The following is a 25,704-nucleotide window of genomic DNA, read 5'->3' as shown; positions in this document are numbered from 1 at the left end:
TTACAAATTTTCTTAGTTTTCCTTCATCTGAGAATGTCTGGTTTCTCCTTTAATCATGAAGGATATTTTCAGCTGTTGAAAAGTGTTGTGCCACTTCCTACTAAACTTTATGTGTTCTAATTTTAAAAATCTGCTGTCATTTGAATTGTTCTTCCTCTGTGAGTAAGGTGTCATTTATCTTTTGCTCCTTTCAAGAATTTTTTTCTCTGTCTTTAGTTTTTAGAAGTTTATATGTAATGTGTTTTGATTTCTTTGATTACTCTGGGTTAGCTCAGCTTCTTAATTTTCAGGTTTATGTCTTTTGCCAAATTTGAGAAGTTTTTTGCAATTATTTCTTCATGTATTTTTTTCAGCATCATCTTTCTCCTTTTTTGGGATTCTGATGGCATGAATGTTAGATCTTTGGTTATGGTCCTGTGGATAACTGAGATTCTGTCCTTTCTTCCTCCCTCCCTTCCCCCCTCCCTCCCTCCCTTCCCTTTCTTTCTTTTCTTCTTTTCTTTTCTTTTCTTTTCTTTTCTTTTCTTTTCTTTTCTTTTCTTTTCTTTTCTTTTCTTTCTTTCTTTCTTTCTTTCTTTCTTTCTTTCTTTCTTTCTTTCTTTCTTTCTTTCTTTCTTTCTTTTTCTTTCTTTCCTTCCTTCCTTCCTTCCTTCCTTCCTTCCTTCCTTCCTTCCTTCTTTCCTCCTTTCTTTCTTTCCTTCTTTCTTTCTTTCTTTCTTTCCTTCTTTCCTTCTTTCCTTCCTTCCTTCCTTCCTTCCTTCCTTCCTTCCTTCCTTCCTTCCTTCCTTCCTTCCTTCCTTCCTTCCTTCTGTATAGTGCAGATTGGGTAATTTCTTTTGTGCTGTCTTCCAGTCTAGTGATTCTTTCCTTCATCTTACCCAGTTTGACATTGAACCCATCCACTGAGTTTCTTCTGTTACTGCATTTTCCAATTCTAAAATTTTTATTTGAGTTATTTTTATGTTGTAATCCTGTCCTCTCTCTCCCTTCTTTCATTTCCTTCCCTTCTTTCCTTTCTTCCTTTGCCTCTCTCCTTCCCTCCTTTCCTTCCTTTTCTGTTTCTTTGCTACATTATTATTTTCATTTGTTTCAGGGATGCTTGTAATTGCTTATTGAAACACTTTTAAGATGGCTTTTTAAAAATCTTCGTTAATTGGTTCTAACATCTCTGTCATCTCAGTGGCATCTATTAATTCTCTTTTAAAATTCACTTTGGGATCTTGGTTTTTGGTATGACATGTGACTTTCTATTGAAGCTTAAAAATTTGGATGCTGTTTTCTGAGGCCGTAGATCCTATTTAGACCTTCTGTTTCATATGGCTTTATTTGATAATGCTCCAGTGGTGAAAGGGGACATGCCCCCTTTTTACTACCAGGTGGAGTAGAACTCCAGGTTTTCCACTTGGCTTTCACTGGCATCCAAGTGTGGAAGAGCTTTGTAATTCTGGCCTGGGGTGGAGATTCTAGCTCTCATTTAGGACTCCAATGATAACCTCCTGGCTTGAAGTGGTTGGATTTTCTCATTACTACTTCCCATGAGGTACTGACACCACACTGATGGAGTGGCTCATTGTTGCCGAAGTTTGGAGAAAGTCCTGACTCTCCACTTGGCCTTCTTTGATACCACCCTGGAAGTTTGAGGGGTGCCTCCTTATTGCCGGATTGTGTTGGAAGTCCAGGTTTCCTATTCAGCCTTCTTTTATACTCTCCAAGTTGGGGGCTGTTGTGTTTCCTTCTTAGAGCATGTTGAAAGTGGAAGTCTAGGCTTCCCATTGACCTTTGTTAGTGTTGGTGGGGGTTGGGACCACAGTTTTTTCTGTGGTGTTTGGCTGGAGTAGAACAATTATTGTCTAAAAGGTTTTTGTCTTGCTTACCTTATTCAGGTGCTTTGGCTAGGGAGAATAGGCTTTTGTTAGGACTTTTTAGTTCTGTACCTGTTGGCCTTTCTTGGTTGCTGGCTTCTTTAGCTTCAAGTCTGGAATGTATGATGCAGAAACAAAACCTGTGTACCTCACCACTGTGTATTTCTTTGGATTCTGTGGTCCCTAACTGGTTACCTTCTTCTACCTTTCAGAGTCTTTTTGTTTGTTTTATACATAATTTTGGGTTTTCAGTTGTACTTAGCCTGAGAAATAGGGAAAAGTCTACCCCGTCTTCCTGAAAGTGGAACTAGTTTATTTCCATAATGAACTAAGGAAAAGTGTCTTTAAAAATCTTAATTATGTTTCTTTTTGGTTAGAATAGGGGTGAATGTGACCTTGAGTAGTCTTGTGTTTGTTTTATGCTTTTATTTCTTAGCCTAGCCATACCTAAGCGTCCTGACAGGATATCTAAGTCTGAATTTGGCTGTAGTAATGTTTGTTCTTAGGGATGTGGCATGCACTGATTCATGAATAATTTAGAGCTCAGTTTATGTATAGATTGGATTGTCATTTCTATTCTTTCTGTCCTAGCACATATTTTAAAAATATTTTTTTAGTTTCCTGAGATTTTCCACCATTTAATTTTTATGTTTGAGTTATTTATTGGAAAGCTAAGTGTTATTTGTAAATTTACATATTGATCTCTGTTTATCCTCTTTTCTTTCATTTATAAATTTGGATATATATGCCAGAATTACTCAGGGGTGTTGTTGCTGTCTTCTGATACTACCTACAATGATTACGTGGTACTATTTTTCTGTAGTCTTTAATGTGAAACCTTATTATATGATGGCACTTAAGCTTCCAGACTTAGTTAATTTTTGTTATATATGAAGTTTTGGAAAATATCCTATTTTACACTAATGCCAATTTCTATATAACTTATGTTATTTTTCTGTGTGTAGTTTTCATAGTCGTAACTGTATTGCATGTACCATCTAATGTTCTATTGTTTGATTTAACATTTCTTAATAAATGTATTTTGTATACTTCTACATAAATATCAAGTAAAATAGGTTTTTAATAATAATGAGATATTGATAATGCATCTAATGATTTTCCTTCTAAGTATTTTCTGATTTTCGCTGCTATAATTAATATTGCTGTAAAACCCTTTTCCTTCTTTTTAGTTTTTTCTTTAAGATAAATTCCCAGTACTGAATAACTTGGTTATGGATTATAAACTTAAAAAAAGTAGCATATAGATGTATTGCTCTCTCAAATCATTCCATGAATATATACTGCAACTGGTAATGAAGTTTCAGCAAAACCTCGACAACATTAAATGTTGCTATTTAAATTTTCACTTTTCGTTTAACTCACTTTTCTTCAGTTAGAGCAAAACTGGTCTTTCATCATATAGCTTTCTATTATTTGTGTTTCCTCTTAACATGTGAACTAGCTTTTGTGTTCTTTACCGTTCACTGATTCATGAATTCATTTATTCATTCAACAGATAATCTAAGTGCTTTATTAAGTGATTCCTTAAGCTTTTAGTGCATTTGTTAAAGAAATTTTTTAAGTTTCTGTAAGTTAAAGTCTTTGCTTCTCCCTCTGAATAGTTATTTATGCTGTCAAAATCAAAACATGTCAAACTGTCAGAGAGGGCTACATTTGATTTCTTCTTATAACAATATTATTTTTCCCAGCAGGTTTTATGTACATAGTAGTTGATAATCTTATCTATTATTGTTATTACCTTTATGAAAATGAGACTTGGTGGTATATGGCCCTTTGAATAAATGATGTCCACATTGGCTGTCTGTTTGCTATCCTGGTTGTGACATTGTATGTAGGCAGACAGTATCCCATGGGGGTGAAACTTTTTTCCCAGTTCTTTCTTTTGGCTAACTTCTTTGTTGTAGCTTAAGTGGTGTTTTCTTAAGACTCCCCAGACTAGTTTAACCCCTCCCTTAAGTTTTCTTGTACTTCCCATTTTTAGCATTTTTCATAATATCAAGTAGGTACATATTTGTGTAGTTATTGGTTTAAAGACCAATAGCACTTCTTTCTATAGATTGTGGATTTCATGAGAGAAAAGCCTGAATTGGTTTTGTTTACCCCATAACCCTGGACTGTGCTTGGTATATAGTAGTGTATTTAAAAACGTGATTAAGTTAGTTAAAGTTAGTATTTGCATGAAGAACCATCAGTAGATGATCATCCTTAGGGACAGACAAGAACTTGTATCCTTAAGCCAGGAATATTGCCCTTTACAGTGAGAAACAGTCTAGAGTTCTGTGCAGTAGACCTTTGATTTTGTCATTGGAGGTCAGTAATTGAAGTAGCAAGAGTGAATCTTGGTTGCATGAAGTCAGAATTCTTACAGTAAAAGAATGCTTGTCAAAGTCAAGGTTTCACAGTGCTCAGGTACTTAGTGTGGCAATTTGACCTTGTGGTAGAACTGAGAGTGGCTTAAGGCAGAATTAAACTATGGAAAAAAGAATGATCTTGTCCTCTGCAGAGAGAGTGAACATTGTATTTATTTTTATTCTGATGTGCCCTTTACCAGCTCCTTCTAAACATACACACACACACACACACACACAATTTCCTTCATTTAAAAGATAATTTTGCCCTTTGCTGTGATGTCATTTACTTTACCATCTAGTCATTTAGCATTCTTATCCACGTTTAAATAATTAAAAAAAAATCTTTGCCACAATTTCTCCTGTGTTTACAGTAAGCTTTCAAAAAATAGATTCTAGGCTGCCTGTGTGATATTTTTTAAACGATTTCACTTCATTTTTGCCCTAACGCCTGCATAGTGTTTTTTCTTAATTTCGTGCACAAGGGTGATGGCTTTTTTCCCTGTATCCACTTTGGCCGTCATAGTGTGGAGTTTAATATGACTTTTATGTAGTAGTCCTTCTTTAGATATTTCCACCAGTGGTTATTAATGAGAATTTATTTTTATATATTTTCTTTCCATATGTGTTATGAAATACCTAATCCAAGAAGGAGACACTTTGTTTTTTTCTAAGCATTTTATTTTCTTAGCCTAAGTGTTATTTTTTAAAGTTTATATATGAGGATAGTACTAAATGATCATGACTAGTAATTGGGTGTTATTTATTATTTCAAATAAGAACTTTTATGTATAGAAAATCCCAATCTAATAATGTATGACTTTATTATTTATATCACAAAGTAGTAATTTATTATCATTCTTCACCTGACATTATAGCTCTAGAAGCTAGGGGGAGATATAAAAGATTTCAAAAGTTATTCTTGCAATATCAATTTGTAAATTATATTTATTCTTTTAAATTTTATGTTTCTTCTTTCACTAAAGTCACTGACTTTACCTAGTCCATATATTTTGTTAATCATATGTACACAAACATCATAACTGCTTCGTTTATTAGTGTAATTTTTCTTTGCCTTTAAAAAAAAAAACTGATGACAGATGACAGTATTGCTCCCTTCAAAGGCTACTTTTCCTTTCCATATATCCCCTCATACAGTCTTTAATCTCCTTTCACTGAAGTTAATTATGGCTTTCAATGCTTAAAGAAATCTTAGTCATAGTCAAACCCAATCACTCTTTTTTTTTTTTTTCAGTTGAAGAAATTGAGGTACAGAGATTTTCAGTCCAAGATTTCAAAACTATTTGATGGCAGAGTTTATACTAGAATAAAAGTCTAGTGATTAGTGTATCATTTCAGTAAACTCTCTTATTCCTCATTAATGTGTATAAACTGAACTTCCATGATCTAAGCTTGTATTGTTTTTAGTAATAGTAACAATGAGAATTAACATTTATTGAATACTTACACACCAGATACTCTGTTAACCACTATCCACTTTTTCATATCAGCACTCAAGATTATTCTGTAAGGTAGCTAGTGAATTATGCTCACTTTACAGTTACAGAAAGAGTAGTTAAGTACATTTTGGGGTTCATACTGTGTTTAATATCTCTGCATAACCTGCAGTGTTTAATCTTAAAATAATAGTCCTTCCTCATCTATCATGGATGAAATCGTAGGGAGGAGAAAATTCAATTACAAGCTATATTTACTTAAGAAACGTATAGCAGAGCATGATGACTTCTATGCCTGGTAGCATGGCATGCTAGTTAACCTGAAAAGCTTTCCTCTACAAACACCCATAATTCTAAGTGAATTGCTCTCAACCTACAAGAAAACAAACAAAAACAAACAAACAAACAAAAAGTCCCCAAACAAGGATGAAACTGAAAACCAGAATGGGAAGCAGGCATTCATGCTTTAACTGTCCTAATAGGCTGTGGCAACCTCGGTTATCAGTGGTCTTGGCTTTTAATCACCAGAAGTGGGTTGGAGACAAGAAACGAAGAATTGGGAAGTGATTTCCATTTCCCTAAGCTCATAACTTCTAAGGACTAGTGGAAAGGGGGACTGTTTCAAATATCTGCTCCACTCTCCATTTAACAAAGGAGCTTCTTTATTTTGGCCTTGATGGGGAAGGAGGAGGGTGCTTTCCCGAGAATTTGTAACCACAGTCTTGTCATCATGCAGATTTTAATTTCTGCATGGTGTAGGAACCATCACACCAATAAGTTAACTTAAACTGTGATCCTGGGTGGACTGGTTACATCTCTGGATATCTAGCAGTAAACACAAATATTTGCTTTTGGCATATACCCTTGACTCTGGCAATGTATTTAAAAAGGAAAGCATTGTGGAATATTAACTACGAATCCAAAATTACTGAGAACTTAAAAATAATCCCTCAAGAATAAGACCTCCAATGGCTAATTTAGTCTCCTAGAATTTCAGTAATATAGTAACTGGAAAAAGTATAAAATGACTAAGTTTGAAATTATTAAAGAAATAAAAATGGAGTTGAAAATATGAGAAAGGCACAGATATTGTCAGTAAAGACTAGAGAATTTAAAAAAGGGAAAGTCAGAAGTCACTGAATGAATGAACATAGGTTAGATGCAGCCAGACAGTATTTGTGAACTTAAAGGTGCATATAAAGAAATTATCTAGAATGCAGCATTGAAAATATAGATGAAAATGTGAAATACAGGTCAATAGATCTGGTTACTAGAATGAGAGGATTCTGTATAGGTCTAATAAAAGTCTCAGAAGGAGAAACTAGGAGAGGGGCACTAGAGACACTTTTTTTACCCTACAAAATTGGTGGATGATGTGAATCTTCAGATTTAAGAATCAAAAATCCTGAATAGGAAAAATAAACTTAAATTTCTAAGTAGATACATTGTGGTGAAACCCCAGTATGCTAAAGACAAACTTAAAACTTTAAAAGCAGCCCAAGGAAAAAGAAATTAATGATATGATCTGCCAACATTAATGTTAGTTTTTTAGTTTCCGCACTTGGAACTGAATATCTCAAGGATAAATAAACTTGTTCTTGAACATTTATTAAATTTGAGGCACTATGGTAAGGTATCTGGAGTTCTTTTAAGCCCATGCAGTTTGGTGATCTTTCTCTTCCCAGCCAAAATTGGTTATTGAAGTCGTCTTCTGATCTAAAGACTATGTCCCAAAGTTGTAAGTTCTTCAGTTTTCTAATTAGGCTCTGCCTCACTCCAAATGAAAAGATTTTTTTTTCTAGTTCCTTATACCCAGGAATGTCTAAATTCCTACACCTGTAACTATAGTGTAATGTTAAGTAAGCTTGAAGAAGAACAGGTTGATTCTTATTAATAATGCAGATTAGTTTTCCAAGAATGTATGTGGCTATGTGACAAAGCTATGTAGGAATGAGACTCTTGATTCATAGAATTTTAGAGCTAGAAGCAAATTTTATTTTGTTAATATTTAAGAATTATGCCATAAACTAGGTGGCAGAATATATTGTTTTAAATTAAGACATCTTATTTTGTTCTTTTGTCATTGTGAAGTTGAGTTTTTGTCAAATGTTTATTTGCAGTTGTTTATGTTACAGAATGTTAAGAATTAAAGAAGCCAGTCTGTAGATAACATGTTGCTCAGTAAATACCTGTTGACTCTTTTTGTTGGAAACTGCAGCAATATGGACAGGGATTGCAGTGAGAGTAGAACAATGAAAAGTTGGCTCTTGCTATAGAAGACTTTGTGTTTTGCTCCTTGTGAAGATTTAAAGTTCAGTTCTGTCACCTAATTATCATTGTGAGCTATGCTTTTGAGATTACTTTTTGTTTTATATCATTTAATTGGTTATAGTTCAATGGTTATATTTTATATTCTGTTGAGAATATTAAGTGATTTTTACTGAAATACTTTGGCTTAGCCCTGGCATGTTACTTCATCTGCTTTTCCATGTTAAAGGCAATAAAATCATCATCAACAGTAATAATAAAACAACCACTATCTTCTAAAGTTTGCTGTCCCCTATTTGCGTGTGATCTCACTGGGACCCTTTCCAGTCTTTGTCACGTAGTGAGGCTTGAAGCTAACCAGCTTTCCTGCTACACCTATTTGTTCTTGCCTGTCCAGCCATTCTTGTTAAGACTTCCACTTTCTTCTCCTGTGATAAATCTTAAAAACTCACTCTCATTTCACTTTCTCCTTTTATTTTTCATCTGAAAGGCTAATGCTTGGTTTTTACTACAATATCAACCATTTGGAAGCTCTTTACTTTTGTCATTTTGTGGAGTGTTCCTTAGTAATCCTACTGGGATGGCTATCCATTCAATGCATATTTTTAAAGAACTTAACTGCTTCCCTCTTCAGAAGCCTTTACTATTGGTTCACTGTTCTCTGATTTTTATTATTTTTGTGTATCTGTACTGAGTCCTGGATGCTTGAGTGTCCTGAAAGACTTTTTGTTTTATTTGATTAAATTATAGGTTTTGTAAGGCTGGTAACAAAAAGGGCAGCCCTCTGGGCCCTTATCATCATCACTGTTTTATTAGAAGCAGTCATTTTCACCTCATTCTTAGATACCTCTAAATTTCTAAATAAAATGTGTACATTGAAATTTTTTAACTTCTGCGTTTAGGTATTATGTACATACTTTACTAAAACAATCATGATGCCTTAAAACAACCTAAGTTTATTTTCTTACAATTCTGTAGTTTAAAATTCTAAAATGAGTCGCATACTAGAAGCAAGGTGTCAGCAGGGCTGTGTTCCTCTTTGAAGCCTCTACAAGAGAATCTGTTTCCTTTCCTTTTCCACCTTCTATAAGTTACTGGCCTTCATTGGCTTGTGGCCCGCATCCCCACCTTCACAGGCAGCAACATTGTGTTTCTGTGAAAGTGCTTCTGTTATGACACGTCTTTCTCTGACTCTCCTCTTCTGCCTCTTTCTTTTTCAAGAATCCTGATGATTACGTTGGGTCCACCCGGCTAATCTCTGTATTTCAAATCAGCTGATTAGTAACCTTAATTCTGTTGCAACCTTAGGTCTCCATTGCCATGTAAGGTAAGACATTGTCAGGTCCTAGTATTATGATGTGGACATTTGGTTGGGGGTTGGGGGCAGCATTATTCTACCTGCCAAGGGGATTTAACTTTTAGGGCCAATACTCACTCTTTTTATCTCTGTTCTTCCTTTTTCCAAAATCGTTGACTATAATTAATTTTCAGTTAAATATATATTCAATATTAGTATATTATGACCATGTATATATGAATTATAGTGTACTATCATGCAGTTTTTTTAATGCAGTTTCTATTCTTGGAGGTAATAACTGCTTTTTTGGCTTCATTAGTATTCCATGTCCTTAGTATTAATTAATTCCCCAGAATTCTTAGAGAAGCATAAGTCTTCTCTCAGTATGTTCAGATGCATTAGATAATTCATTTTAATTTTTGTAGTCATCATTTTTTAGTGTACTTTCCTCCTGTTTCAGTCTCTGTCTGCTTCTAATCCGGCTGTAGAGATGTCTTGAGATTTCCTTTTATCGTTGTCCTGAGAATTCCCTTTTCTCTTATGTTGGATCCCCTGTGTCTTAGGTCGCATATGTTATTCTTTCCTGATTTACTTCCTCTTTTTGGTGGAGCATAATTCTCTAGTTATCTTTCTAGCAGAGGAAGTAAACTTTTTTCAGATCTGGTGTGTTTGAATGAATCTTTATTCTACCTTCATACGTGAAGGTAGTTTGGGTGTATAAATAGAGTTGTAGGTTGGAAATGATTTTCCTACAGAATTTTAAAAGCATTGTGCTGTTGTCTTCTTGCTTCCAGTGTCTGTACAGAAGTTTGATGCCATTCTAATTGTATGTTGCATGTTAATTTTTTTCTGTTTTTATGCTTCTGTTTTTTCCTCTCCGAAGCTTCTAGGAGCTTTTCTTTAGCCCTGATACTTGTTTTTTCATTTGCTGTGCTGGATACATGGTATACCCTTTTAATTTGAAACTCATGTACTTCAGTTTGAGGAAACCTTTTTGAATTATTTCTTTGATTATTTTCTCCATTTTGTTTTAATAGTTCTTCCTAGAACTTTTGTATTTCAGATATTTCTTTCTGCTGATCCTTTCATTTTTGGGTCATTTTCCTTCCATTTTCAATCTCTTTGGGTTTTTTGTTTTTCATTTATGTGGTAGATTTCCTCAATTTTCTTTTCTTTTCTTCCTGTTAATTTAGGGAGAATTAACATCATGTTCTTAATTTCAAGACATCATATTCTTACTGTAGTATCTTCTGTACTGCCTCCGAGGATACTAGTAGTAGTAGTAGTAGCGGAAGTGGTAGTAGTAGTAGTAATAAATAATAAATAGTAGTAATAAGTAATAAATAATAATAATTATCATTATTTTAAGTTTTCTATTCCTGGCATTGTCTTTTTACCCCAAGCTCCTTTTGTGTGTGTGTGTATGTTTTTTAATCTCTACCTTTCATGCTGGTGATTTCTACCTAATATCTGATGATTCTTCATATTATAGAATAAAATACTAAATAACTAATTGGAACCTGTGTGTGAGATTGCAGCTTATTGGATGACTGGTGTTGTTGTAGGTGAATTGAACACTTATTAACTTTTTGTCAGGGGATAATTGGTTATCAGTATCTCTGGTTCGTTTTTCTTGGACTGGCCAGTTTTCACAGCGAGAACTCCATCCATTTCCTTCCTGCAGGTAATAAATCTGGCATTCAGAGTTCTTAGAAAGTGAAAGAAAGGAGATTCATTATCTAGTACATCTATTTTATATTAGCTTTTTCGACAATCTCCCATTTTTAGCATGCACCCTTTCTTTTGATTGTATCCTTTCAGAGTCCTTCTGGTTCAGACTCTGACAAGTGAACTCTTCAGTTTTTTGCCAGGATGAGTGTGAGGTAGTTGTGTGGTGAAGGATTAAGGCAAAGGAATTGTAGTCATTAGACAGACATTCAGTTACTCCTCATCTTTTCAGCCTCCTCTGGATTCCCGCCCTCTTAACTGCCTGGCTTCTTTCATTCTTATCTTTCCAGGGCTTATTGCAGATGAGCTTGCTTCCTAGTTTGGTTACCCACAGGTACTTTTCTCTAAGTCATTTTGTTGCTACTTGTTCATCTATATCCATCCTCCAAATTTTTGATGACAGCTCTCGCCTCTTCGAGAGCTGCGCATTCAGCTCTTATCTTTTCGTCTTCATTTCTTTGTTGGTTTTAGGACCCTACAAATTAAGGAGGAAACAGAGGTAAACTTACATATGGCTTGACTCTTTAATCTTTTACTTCTATACAGATATGTAGGTCTTTCTTATTAGTTCATCTTTTAGTTTGTAGATGATAATTACAGGAGTGATCATAAGTTGATTACTGAACATTGGAGTTCACACCAAAGGTTAATGTCTCAGTGAGGCTAGGAGAATTATTTGGGCAAGAAAAGTGGTGGAAAAGGAATCAGAGTTAACAGTGTACCACAGGAATAAGAATATTATTATTAGGAGTTAGGAGTTAATATTTTTCAGAAAAATCCCCTATAAGAAGAAGAAGTAACTGCATTATTTTATATTACATCATATTACAAAAATTCAGTATTATTTTTAGATTATTACGTTGATAATGTTTACCATGTAAAATTATATTTGAATTGCAGTGCCTTAGGGATTCCCTTTTCCCTTCCTCTAGTAGATTATGACAGCAATATTTGAGTAAATGTATATGAAAATGCTTTGTAGTCATTATTTCAAATATAAGACTTTGTCACTGTCTTTGTGACTATTTTATTGACTCATGTCAGCTAACTATACATCTTACCAAAAATCTGCACCTCTTCCCTAAATTGTGTTCAAAGTTCAAAATTATGTATAAAATTCAGCTGATTTCTCAGAGTTAGATACTCTGAACAATAACTGTAGTATTTTGGCCTCCACAGGTAATAATAATAGATGGCTTCCCTTAAGCCATCTAACTATTTGATACATAACGCTGCCTGCATCTGAAACCTTGCTTTTTCAGTTTCAGAGCTTTTGCTCTTTTTGTTTCACCATATTGCACTGCTAACAGATTTCCTTTCACAAGTTCCGGAAGCAGCCTTCATGTCCGTTGGGAACAGTGTGAATGGTGTCCTGAGTTGTGTAGTGCTGAGACTGCTCCTCTCTGCCTCCCTAGTGTTTATTACGTTTGGGGTGTTGTAAAAATTTTGGTTTGGTGGTAGAATGGAAAGAAATTAAGTTTGTTTTAGAATTCTTTTTTTATTAATACTTTTTTTTCCCTTTAGAGCAGTTTTTGGTTCACAGCGAAATTGAGGGAAAGGTACGAGATTTTTCCATGTACCTTCTGCCTCCATATCTTTCTGCATTGCTTCCCCCTCACAAGAGTGGTACATTTGTTACAACTGATGAACCTACACTGACATACCATAATCACTCAAGGTCTTATATACAACATACATTATGTTTTAACAAAGACCTACCATTTGCAATTCAAGATAGAGTCGTAAACTTGGTAAAAAGAAGCAGTGTTAAATGTTTCTTAAAAAGCCATTTTGGCCTATTTATCTTTCTTTCCTTTTGCATCTACTAGAAACTAATTCAATTCTTTTGGTTCTTAACACCCCCAGGAACCCTTGAGAGAATCTTTCAGTAGCTCTTGCCTGCTGATCACTATCTAAATTCTTCAAATTTTTCAAAAAGTTGGCGTAGAATGAGTGTCTGACTCTGGGGGCTTAAGAGCTAGAGGAGGGTATTATTCCATTTTGTATCCCTCTCATCACATAACATGATGATTGGAGCAGGGTGAATTATCCGCTGATTATAACTTCTGCATCCGCAGTAAGATGTTAAGTATGCATAGTGGCCCAGCTTCTTTTCTAATGGGGAGAAAAGTGTTGGTTGAAGGCCTCCCTGCTGTCTAACTTGAGCCTGGGCAAAATCCTTATTTCTCTTAACCTTGGTTTTCCTGTATGTAAAATGGAATAGTAATAGCTACCTCTTTTTTTTTTTTTTTTTGAGATGAATAAAAATAACAAACTAGGCATAGTGCGTGGTACTTAGTAAGTTGTCAGTGAATGTTAGGTGTTGTAACTACTACTGTGTTTATATATGTATTGTTGGCATCATTTAATTTTGTGACATACTGCTTAAGTTTTTTGAGTCATAAATTTTGAGAATTTGAGAAAATCATAGAAAATGTGTAAATACACAGCGTTTAGACTATTGCTATGAGGATAATAGATACCACTGCAAATGGAAATAACATGGTGGTAAGTACTGGAAAAATAAACCATTGATACATGTTTACATAACAATCAAATAGAAATTGATAAATAGATCCTTCTAAAGAAAAGATTAGTATGTGAGAAGGTGTTACTCAAGGTGTCCTTTAACCATCTGCAAACCATGTAGTTTATTAGCTAAACTGCAGGTTCCTGGGCCACATCTCAGGAATCCTCTTGGAGGACTGTGGGGCTTTTTGAATACACCAGAGTTTGAGATTAGAGATTTTAGAATAACGTTTAATATATGTATCATATAAAATTTATAGTTTTCTTAGTTTTTCATATGTAGTTCTACTCAAAGGAGTTTCAAATATGAAGGATAATATATATTTGATTGAAATGTGGAATGAGGGAATGTAGGGAAGTTATGTTAGCCAGTCTTCATGGGTGAAATGATGGGTGAGGTTTTCATTGATGGGACTAAGTTGTGTTAACCACCCCAGCTCTTCTACTGCTGTAGGATTGAGCAAAAATTACTTAACTCCTCTAATCCATTATATCCTAATTTGTAAAGTGAGGATAACAATAACATCTTTATTACAGTCCTGTGGTGAGAACTGAATGAGATAGTGTGCATAGCACATGGTAAGTCCTCAGTAAACGTTAGTTAGAGTTCTTCGTATCCTCATCATCATTTAAGTGGTTTGCAATAATGTTAGTATAACTTTCTTAAGGTTTCTCTGCCTTTTTAATTCTCACCTACCCTTCAGGGCCAAAATGAGTTTCTCCCTTTTGAATTCAGTTTTCTGTACCATTTATTTCATGGTAATTGTTCCCTTCTGTGCTTTTATGTCCTTCAGCAAGTAGCAGACAGGAGAGACGTTCATATTCACTTTTTTGTCAAGTGATATAGTATCCCTTTGGTTTCTTTTATCTACACATGGCATGTCAGTTTTGCTTATAAGCTATTGTATTTTAACCTAGGAGCTGTTTCAAGCTGTCTTGTTTCTCTCTTTTCACCCCATCTGACTAAGATATTTTGAGGAGTCTGTTTACTTAGGAAGTTTCCTATTTAAGTTAAATGTCTCTGCCAAAATAAAGCTCAATTTGTAAGTTAATTTTGTTTCAAATTAAAATCTTATTCCATATTCCAAAATCAAATATGATTTTTAGTCCCCTCATTTTTAAACAAATACTTGTTTAAAATTTACTTTTATCTCTTGAGCTTGACTAATTAAGAGCCAACTTTGTATAAATATAGTTATGAGAGTTCAGCCCATTTATTTTAAAATTGCATCTTTTTACCTCCTAAACAGTAAACTGTGAAACCTAACACAAATACTGTAAGAACATCTGAGGTAGATAATTAAAGTATAATTAAGTTTAAATGCCTTGGTGAAGGAGTATAAAAATTATTTAAATTCAATCGGCTAGTACATTTGCAGTTTTCTTTTATTAGGTGTGAAATCTAAGAATCCCCTGCCAACTCTTGAGGGCTCAATCCAGAATGTTGAATTGAAGTACTGCAGCACATCATTGGTCAAATGTGCCTCTGGGACCATGGGATCAATAAAAATTTGTGCCAAAGCCCCAGGTATGTGCAGCTGGACCGTGTAAAACTTTATTGCCTGTATAGGAGAATTGGCCTTGCATTTTACAAGGAGCGTTACTGAAACAAGAATTTACTCATTGTTCCTATGAATCAGAGGTTTTAAATTTTTTTATTTTTACTTGAAAAAATTGTTAATTGTGCCAGGATGATACTTCTTGACTTTAATAAATTAATTTTTACTTAAGGAAAAAAAACTTTGCATAATTTTAAGTGTGGTTATGAGGGAGGAAAAATTAAAAGAAAGTTTATTCCTATACTTTTAGTGGGGAAATAGGAGGTATACATATATATGACACAGAAATTGAATTAAAATGTTGTTAGTATAATAAAATTAAGCAGAAAACCCAGCTGTTTTTCAATTTAAGGTTGTAATTGACTTTACCTTCTTACCAGTACTTTATTTCATAATATTTTCCTTAAACTATTTGTAATTTAATTTTTTCCAGTGCAGACTAAATTTCTAGATATGTTTAAAGTGATACAGATTCCACTGAATATTTAGAATACAGTATGTTCATGTTGTTTTATTTTAAATCTTTTCTGAATATGCTCTACATTCATTAGCTAAGTATTAAAACAATCTTTTAAGAGTTAAAAGTGCTTTTAATTTTATCATACTTTTTAGAGTATAACTAAATATACAGCTAAAATTACCAAATGGAAATTGAAATTTTAATTATGATGGTAGTAAATTTTAAGATCAGGCATCTACAAGCTGTTCTTACAATTTTGTTTGATGAATTTCTTTTTCATAAATATTTCTCCTCAGGTGACAGTGGAAAAGAGAAATTAATTCCATTGCTTCAGGGTCCTTCTGACACTAAAGACCTTCATGGCAGCAAGTGGCTCAATGAGAGTAGAAAGCCAGAGTCTCTCTTAGCTCCAGATCTGATAGCCTTCACAGTCCAAGTTCCGCAGTATATGGACTACTGCCACAGTTCCGGTAAGGACATCATTATTCATTTATTTTGCATTTTCTTTTTCAGCAGGGCTTTTAAAGACAACACTCCTTAAAAAAAAAATGTTCATTCTGATGAGAATGGGTATGGATCTCTAAGGAAAAAAAATGGGAGAATGAGGCCATAACCTAAGACTGTGCCTGTAGATAAAAGATTTTACCCATTTTCTAAGGCAGGAGCTGGTAAACATTTTACTAAAGGGCCAGATAACTCACATTTTAATTTTAGGCTTTGTGGGCCTTAGGTCTCAGCTATTCAGTTCTCCTGTTATAGCACAAAAATAGCCAGAGACAATATGTAAATGAACAGATATGACTGTGTTCCAATAAAACTTTATTCATAAAACAGGAGTTGGGCTGGATTTAGCCTATGTGGTTTGCTTTTCCCTGTTTTAGGGAGAAGGGATTGGTGGTTAAATAAATATCATGCTTTTGTTAATGCCTATTTAATCAAGTTTTTAACATATGTTGTTTGGGAAAATCCTTTATATAATTGTCCATATGGTAGTTTTCAGTAGGTTTTGTTTTCAAATCATCAAGTCATTAAAGTGTTATTTAAATGACCTGACAATCTGGTTAGAATTTTGATACCTAGGGAGGGACTAAGCTTATTTGAATCTATTGCATACTCTTTTTTTGGGGGGAGGGGTTGGCATTAGGTTTGTTGGTTTGTTTGTTTATTTTTAGAGGCGGTACTGGGGCTTGAACCCAGAACCCTGTGCATGCTAAGTGTGCGCTTTACCACTTGAGATGTAACCTCCCCACTATTGCATACTCTTAAGTTGGGCAGGACTTTATGTTTTTTGTTTTGCCATATACACAGAATGACATGAGTCAAGCTTATTTAAATAATAATCTGATCTTTCTCATAATAATATTCATGTTATTCTTTGTAATTTAAATGCGTTTCTAGGGTCACAGAAATATATTTGCATTTTGAACCTTTTCTATGGGTCTAAAAGTAACTATTATAAAAAAATTATACCTATGATAATTCTAGGGTAAAGTTTTACATTTTTTCTTGCCATTAAGGGAATTCACCTAATCTTCAACATTAGTGTTATGTTTAGTGATATGTTTATGGAATTGCTTGTAAAATTTTAATGTGATCAAACATTTGGTGCTTTGAAAATAATCCTTTGGATGTGTTTTACTCCTAAAATGTAATGTGTTTTTACTTAAACTACATTCACGTACTTTATTTACAGTATTTTTAAATTTAAATTTTCCATCTATCCTGGGAACTGCCACCCACATTCATGGCTTAGGCATTTATGGTATGGTTATGAGAGAGCTCATAAGTATTATTTTTTAAAGCCAATTTCAAAATAATATTGATGAATCGTATGTTCCTATAAGATTTAAATTGGGGAAGTGTGTATGTGTCTATGTGTGTATGTATATTGAATGATGGTATAAATAAATTGTAAATGAATACATCTTAAGTAAGAAATAATTTATTAACAATCTTTTAAGACTTTACTGAAGTATCATGCTTTCAAGCATGTGCTTTTCTGACCAGTGCATATAAAATTTTTTTTCTCTCATTGACATATGCACATGCACACAAACACTGACACATTTTACTTTCCCACTCTTCTAAAGTTTTTCTTAGTACTTATCACAGTCTACCATACTGTATATGTTACTGATTTCTCTTGTTGATTTTTTTTCCCCCTCTGCTATTAGAATTTATGCTTCATTAGGGCAGGAATTTTTGTCTTTTTTGGCCACTACTGTATTCTTGGTGTCTAGAACAATATCCCACATAGAGTGGCTATCAATAAATATTTAGTCAAACTTTAACAATTCTACCTAATAAAACTGAAAAATGAAAAACAAAAAAGAAGCAGGAGAAGCAAATAAAAAGGAGTGGATATAAAATTAAAAAAAAAACAAACCAAATAGTGAATGCATGAACAAGTAAGTGATGACTACATTTGCTTTTCTTTTGTTTTTGAGGCTAGAACACCTAAGGTAAATGACACAGAATGAGTCTTTCCTGATTTTTATTTACTTTTTAAAAAGATGCTGGGTAGTTAAACTCATGTAGATGAACAATTAAAGGGAAGTACAAGTAATCCCTGATGTCTTTTTCACAGACAGACAGATGTCCAAGTGAGGTTGTTAATGAACTTTCCCCATGGGTTTATAGTATTTGAATGAGAGGTATTTGAATGCAGAGTAGTAAGTGATCAGCTAAGTGATTTGAGGCAATTTGTGTATTTTAGAGGAGTTTGGTGATCTTTCGGACTGGCTTCTGTTTATCATGGCATGATGTGTGGAAGATAGCTGCCTTTGTGCGTATGCCCCCAAATTGAAGGTGGGATATTAAAAATAGGGACCAGAAAATGTTGTGGATATTATATTAGGAAGTGAGTTTTGAGAGAAGCTCAGTTAGGATAAAGAGACAGAATTTTTTGACTCTTCAGAATGTGAGGGAATGGACAGCTTTATTAATGGGAATGAGGTGTTACTTTACTGAAAGAAATATTATTAGTGTTAGTAAAACTCATTATAAAAATAGGATTTTACAATTTAAAAATCACTTTCATGTAAATTATTTTCTTTGATTATAAAACAAGACTTTTCAGCACAGCAAATTATATTCTGTCTTACAGAGGAGGAAATAGATGCCCAGAAACTGTCCTAACTGTTTAAGAAGTCTGACTCTGGACTTGAACCTGGGGCACCTAACCATGCAACATTTCCCACTGTACTAGGCTATTTATCATTTTGCCTTTTAGTCTTAGAATCCATATTGCTAACGTGCCCTCCCCAATACCTCCCCCACCTCAAGCCTTATAAGTTCTTACCTTTGAGGATCTCCTTTCTTACTTCATGTTAAGCACTATCTAAAGAGCCACACTTCCATGTCACAGAATTGCTTTGTCTTTGAAGTTTTAGCAACTCCCTTTGCACTTTTTCCTCTTCCCCTTGATCACATTCTTTCCTTGACTGGCTCTGATTACAGTGAAGTAGCTGAAGGCTCTTGTGGGAGTCCAGTGTTCTAGCCCACGGTCTCTATTCATTGCTTTTATTCATGGGAACCATTTAGAGGTGCTTCTTTTCTTATGTTTGTAGATACTAGATGCCTCTTTGGCTCCTTCAGAGGTAGAAGCACTTGGTGACTATAATTGATGTGTGTAAATTACTTTAAAATGGGTTCTAAACAATTTTCTTCCTTTATCTTTTACATACGAACTTTAGCTTTTCTTTGTATGCTGTATTTTGCCTATGATTACAACAGAGTCTGCTTGTTAAAAAGTCCTTAGTCTTTGTTAATCCTGGTATTAATGTGTAAATAAATTTTGAGGTGTCTGCTATTTAGGACTATAAAATGATCAGTAAGTACTACAAACTTAGAATACAAGGAACTTCGAGGCCATCCATTTCCATTTCTAAGCCAGTGTTAGGAGTCCTTTCAATGTGTCCCCCTCTCTGTGTGCTGCAGATCTTCTTGGCCTTCTTTCAGTTTCCCAGTGGTGGTTATGCTTTTGTATCTACTGTGGTTTTTTTTTTTTTTGGTCTGGGATTCTTACAACTGTTCTTACCCTTTCCCCTCATACTTGTTTAATTCCAGCTTAGTCTTAAGATCTTTGTTCAACTACCGTATCTTCAATTAAGCCTTTTCTTGATGCTGCTCCCCCACTCGCAATTGGATTAAGTATCTGTTACATTTGTTTTCCTAGTTCACTGTATGTTTCTTTCATAGCACTTAATGACAGTATGTATTTATGTAGTTGTGTAATTTGAATGTTGTCTTCACCACTTGATAGTGAATTCTGTGAACACAGGGTTAGTCACTGATTCCTTCTTTTATCTCCAGGGCCTAACATTGCCTGACATGTAGGGAATACTTGAAAAATCATTTGTTGAATGAATGAATAAATGAACATTTGTGACAGATGGTCAAGGGTATGAAAGTATTTCACAGATATAGTAAGCACTTAATACATATTAACTGCCTTCCCCTTTCTCTCCCTGTGCTTCTTCCTCCTCTTACTTACATATGTATCTACCATTGGAGAGAATATCTACTAGTATCTTCCATTGTTAGACAAGTCTGGTTACTACCAGATCCTCTGTTGGCCTGTAATTTCCATTTTTTTGGTCTGGTTTCAGTCTTATAAGTGACATGAAATAATATATCAGTCCTTAATATACCTGACAAAATTTATTGTTATCTTATGTTTCTTGGCATTTGTGTATGACTGTACCCTTTCTGTTGAAACATTTGTCTCTCTTGGCCTCCAGGTGTTGAGAGATAACTCTCTATACGTCTTGAGGTTTTACATATCTTGGGAGTGGAGTCACTGACAGCTCTTCATTCTGGACTATCTTTTTTAAGGATGTTTGTAGAACCATCTTGGAAGACAGATCTAGTGTCCCTCTGGAGGCAAAATGGAAGGCATACTTACTGCCCCTTATAAAAGATTTGGTGCCTCAATTCAGGGTTCATCTCTTATAATGCGTTTCACTTCATGTGCAGGTATCCATCTGGATACATCTTTATTGTCTCCTCTGTGGACTTGGGGGCAAAAGGAACTGAATCAGATATGTTGATACTCAGGCTGCTTGCTGTGCCAGGAATAATAAAGTCCTTTGTCTGACTGAGGAGTCTCTTGTCTTTTATATTATTCATGACAGTGTAAAAGCATAGGCTCACAATTCTTCACACCAAAAAATGTAGTTTCTTGGTTCTCCTTGCTGATCCATCTTCATTTCCCCCCTCAAATACGTTTCTTTCCTTTGTGCCTTAAATATAGGTTGTTCCCAAGATCGTATTATTGGCCCTCTTCTATTTGGATGATTTAGTCAATACTGTACGTGTGTGTGTGTGTTTGTGTGTGTGTTTGTGTGTTAAAGCAACCACCCATATGTGTATAGCACTTTGTCCATTTATTTTCTTTTGAAATCCAAACTTCAGATTTTAGGAGTCCTCTTTACCCTTGCCCTATGGATATTTTACTGGTGCCTAGCATGTTTAAAATGAAACTCAGTGAAATCTCCCCCACCCTCTTACATACTCCATTATTCAGTTGCAATTAATGACTACTTCCCTCCTAATGCTGCAGATTTTAATACTAGCTCAGCTGCTCCTTTTCCTCTGCATATGGTAGATGTTCCACAAAAGCTTTTTTTAAAAAATTGAATAGTCCAGGCCAAATGTAATAAATTAATTTTAGTCTCTTCTCATATCATTTGCCTTCAGATTCATTGCCATACTGATTACTTCCACTACATGTTTGAAAATGTCTCTTTTAAAATTTAGCACAATCTTCCACATAGCACAAAGTACAGAATGTATTTCCCAGATATGAATCGTGAACTTCTATTTAGTTACTGTTTATTTTGGGCTTATGTGCCACTGGACGTTGGAGTTCTTTTTCACATAACCTCTCCTAAGACAGTTTTCTTTATTTTATAGCCTACATTAATTTATGAATTTACATGAATAATACCACACTTATTCCTATGAAATTTTATCTGATTGATTTTGGTCCACCATTTATAAAGAAGATATCTTTAAAAGTATCTGTTTGGCTGTGGTTACTTGTGCAAGTAAGGTGAACATACTGTATTTACTTTCGATATATAAAATTCAAAATAACTTTCTTCCTAACACTAGAATAATAGAATTAAATGATTATAATGTTATTTAAAAATAATTTAAGGTGAGTGTTCCTCTTAAAATGTCACTTAGATATAATACAGTTTAAGCCAATCTTTTAATTCCCTAGTATAATCAGTTTCAGAAATAAAGTTTTAACTTTACTAGATTGCTATATATTAAAAATTATTTTATATTTCTCCCACCAAATATGGACAACTTTTGACCATCGTTATTGGAAAGGAGAGCCACAATTATAGTTCTGTTCTCTGGAAATTCATAGTTAAATTGGAGGAGTAATTCTCTTTCTGGATTAAAACATACTAGCAAATACACATGCTCTTATTTCACCATCCAGAGTTGGTTGATTAGGATATGAATAGTTAAGGAGTTTTTAAAATGAAGATATTTTAGATTGTAAATTTTAATTTATGGGAAATGGTTTTTTGTTCCAAAAAATTCTCCTCATAATGTAGAATTAAGTGAATTGCCTTGAAGTTATGTTTTTAGTATTTTTGACAGGACACATGAGTAAGAATGCTTATATATTGTAGCAATTAAAGACAATTCACATTTGTGGTTTGGGCATAAATGTGTAAAAATTATACCCATCTATCTTATTACATTTCCTCTCTCCTCCCTGAGGACTTTACTATGTACTTTATCTGTAATTGTTGCCAGTTTTCTATCATGTTCCCACTGGGCTTCTGGTGCAAAAAATCTTATCCTCTTGATGACAGAGCTTGCCTGAATGATTTCATGCTCCTAGCATTTTTGTTCACGGGAATTAGGGGCAAAATGTAACTACAGCTGAACAGAGCGTCTATTTTTGTAATTTTGGAGTTTAGGCTCTGTTATTGGAACTAAATGAAGAGATGCAGGTGTTCTCCAGTCCAAGCCCTTTGGGAGTTTTGATGGTAGATGCTTGAAAAGAAAATGCATGTGTTTCCAGAGTCAAACAGCAGCTGTGAGACAAGGATTTATGTTTTTCTCAGAACTTTGGGATTTCAAAATGTTACATTTAATCACAAGCACAGAAAAGGGAGCAAATGTTAAAGATGTTACGCATAAAAGTAAGTTTACTGATTTCTTTACCATATGAACTATTTGTGGGAATATAGGAGCAAAGTGGTTTTTAATCATAATATAAACAATTTCTAAAGGATTATGATAGTTTCCAGGACATAGCCTTTTGAGAATGTTGCATTTATAGCACAGAGAGTTTTTTTATCTTACTAATTACTTTAAAAAATTTCTTGTTTTTTTTATTCCCCCTTTAGACAGATACACACACACATACAATGAAAGGTTTGGTAGAAGATTTGCCAGATGAATTTTTATTATAACTTTTTTGGAAAAAAAAGTAAATCATAAGTATCTTATAATAATAGCCCAGTGTTTTCAAGTACAAGAAATATAAATTTCTAGCTAGCATAGTAATTAAGACAATATACATATATATGAAACCATATTTTTTTATATATTAAAACAGAAATTTTTTAAAACATTTTTCTTTTTCAAATAATGAAGTTTGTGTTGTGATTGATTCTCAAATTCATCTTTATTTAAGTAAAGGAAAACTTTCCAGTATTTCTTTGCCATTCTTATATTACTTCTTTTTTTAATAAAATTATTCATTTATCCACTCAACAAATATTTATTCCAAGTTTTTTTTGTATAAAAATATAATGAACATGAAAGGCTCTACGGTAAAGAAACATATTGAGGACATAAGCATATAAACATCAAGGGTGAATGAATGAAAAATGAATGAATGAATTACAAAAAAGCTTATATTCTGAGTGCAGCTTTATCCATTGTAAGCTATATTACTTACAAGTCAACCTCCTGAGTATGGTTTCTTACTTGTAAAATAAGTATATTCTTATCTGATTGCTAGGATTGTTGTGTGGGTTGAATTAAATACTGTACCTTCAAGTCCATTGTACCTGTAAAAATAATGCAGAGTTTAAGTATCAATTACTCTGTCCAAAATAGTACCCTATATCAGTCATTTTTTCATTCAAGCCTTGAGGCTTTTCTCTGGAGTCCTTTCCTTTACTACCATGTTTTCTGTATGTCCGCTGATTTGAAAGTTTTCTTCAAGTTAATTCTATAAACCTGTGGATATGCCGTTGTGAAGCTAGGAGCAAATCTTTACCTAGACCCAGGATCCTGCCTTCTTCCAGTTTGAAATGTCTCCTGGATGGCATGATGCTAGGGGGCAGGAACAATTTCAATAGCAACAGGAAATTACTTTGCTTGTGTCTTTGAAAGGTCCCAGGTTCTGGAAGGAGGCCATTGGAAGAAATTCATGAGCCTTGTAGGGGATTAGTTGTTTTCGTTATTTATAGCACAAGGTCAAAATTTTTGCATTTTTTTTAACTGCTTATGTAGTAAAATGAAACTGGTATTCAAAGTAAGCAAGTGGTAGCATCATTTGTAAATAGTAAATTATTATTCTGAGAAGTATTTCAGGTTATAATAGTCTTCAAGTGATCTTCAACATAAAATGTATAATGCCTTGTATGTTTTTATGTGGATCAAAAAGCTACCATTATTACTTCAGTTTATTTTATATTTTAGATAGTGATATGTCTTCAAAGTAAGGTTTTGTTTTTTTGCAATTTCTGTTCAGATGTTGAAGTTGGCTGTGTAGTAGCTGTCATAATGGCCGAATGAAAAGTCGTAGCTTTAGTGAACCACTAGGAGTTGATTTACAAAACTCTTACGAGTGAAATTCTCATCCATCCTTGCTACCTGATTCTTCCCTTAATTGTCCCATCCCTTCTAGAAGAAACTTTATTCCACAGATAGCTTTTGCATCCACTTCAGTCAGTACAGTATACATAGGAACCATCCTTATGCTTTTACTTTGTTTCCTAGATAAATGATGAAAGTCTGTTGTCCATTAATGTGTGAGAACTTTTAATCGCTTTTTTTTTTACTGTGTTTTGTTTTATTTTCGCCTTCCTCTGAGTTTTGCTTTTACTCCTCCTCCTCTTTTTTCTCCCTCTCCTCTCTCCTCCCTTATAAATTAATTACTCCCTTCTAAGCAGCACCATGGTACTTTGATCATATCACAGGGCAGACAGTTGTAACTGTTTATAGGAACCTTCCCTGAAGCTGGGCAGGGATCATGACAAGTACATGATAGGTATTTGGTAAATACAAGAAAATGCTTTCTGCCATTTGAGCATAGCCCTATTGTCTACAGGCTCCCATCATTTTATATCTAAATTGATCTCTGGGGGAAAAATGTAATCTGACTTTAGCCTATTAAAGAATAATTTTTAAAAAAGTGAAATTATGACTCGTACAGATATGAAATTGACAAATGTTCAAGATTATTAACATCATCAATGAGACAACTAGGCAGATGTTACAACCAAATCAAAGGAGTATTAAAAACACAAAAATTTATAGATCAATAATACTATAATAAATTTGGAAATAGTCACAAAATAGCCTTCTTCCCCACAGTGGGAAAGAGAGGTGAATTGAATTTCTACCTGACAGAATTTACTTGCATCTGTAATGAAGAATTATTTTGCACTGCTGTTGGTTATCTACAATTTGCAGATCTATAAGGTAGCTCAGAGGCAGCGAAGAGGTGCAGAGTCCCCATAGAATCAGACTCCGATAACCTGGGAGGGTGTACTCTCAACAATGCAGAGCTCTTCGTTGAAGCACCAATTTTTCACTGTAACTGCTAAATTCCAGATGGCTAGGCTATTTTTAGCTGTGGGTGGTTTAAATATAGAGGCAGGTCAGACGTAATTTTTTGTGAGGCAAATATTCAGTACCTGCAGGGAAAAATTAAAGGAAAATAATACCACCGGCAGAGGGCAGTGATGAAGTTAACAGTTTCCTCTTGTCTAAAGGCTGTATTGATTGTTGAATAATTCTGGGCTAATTCTGTAGAACTTGACTTGAGTTTAACCTTTGAAATCTTCTCATAGTAAGTTCTCTTCAACTAGGTGCTTTGTCAATATCTACAACTTTCCAGAAAAAGGACTTTTTTTTTTTGTAGTTGTTGTTAATTAAGTAGAGAAATGAATAAAATGTTCTAACCT

General features: G+C 34.1%; 1 protein-coding gene across 9 annotated transcripts in view; it reads left to right on the top strand.

The window, feature by feature from the left end:
- The window catches only part of VPS13B (vacuolar protein sorting 13 homolog B), a 626,989-nt gene that overhangs the window by 159,364 nt on the left and 441,921 nt on the right, over window positions 1-25,704 (top strand). For all 9 annotated transcript variants that reach the window (XR_010377054.1, XM_064476933.1, XM_064476934.1 and 6 more), the window contains exons 18-19: window positions 14,904-15,038; window positions 15,826-15,999. Coding sequence is in view for 8 of the 9 variants with exons in the window: in XM_064476933.1 (XP_064333003.1) it covers window positions 14,904-15,038; window positions 15,826-15,999 (309 nt within the window). In the remaining variant the exon portion in view is untranslated. The remainder of the gene's footprint in view (window positions 1-14,903; window positions 15,039-15,825; window positions 16,000-25,704) is intronic.

The sequence above is a fragment of the Camelus dromedarius genome, chromosome 20 (assembly GCF_036321535.1).
Source record: "Camelus dromedarius isolate mCamDro1 chromosome 20, mCamDro1.pat, whole genome shotgun sequence".
Classification (NCBI taxonomy): domain Eukaryota; kingdom Metazoa; phylum Chordata; class Mammalia; order Artiodactyla; family Camelidae; genus Camelus; species Camelus dromedarius.
The sequence above is the reverse complement of the archived record's forward strand: the minus strand, read 5'-3'. Positions and strand labels throughout refer to the sequence as shown.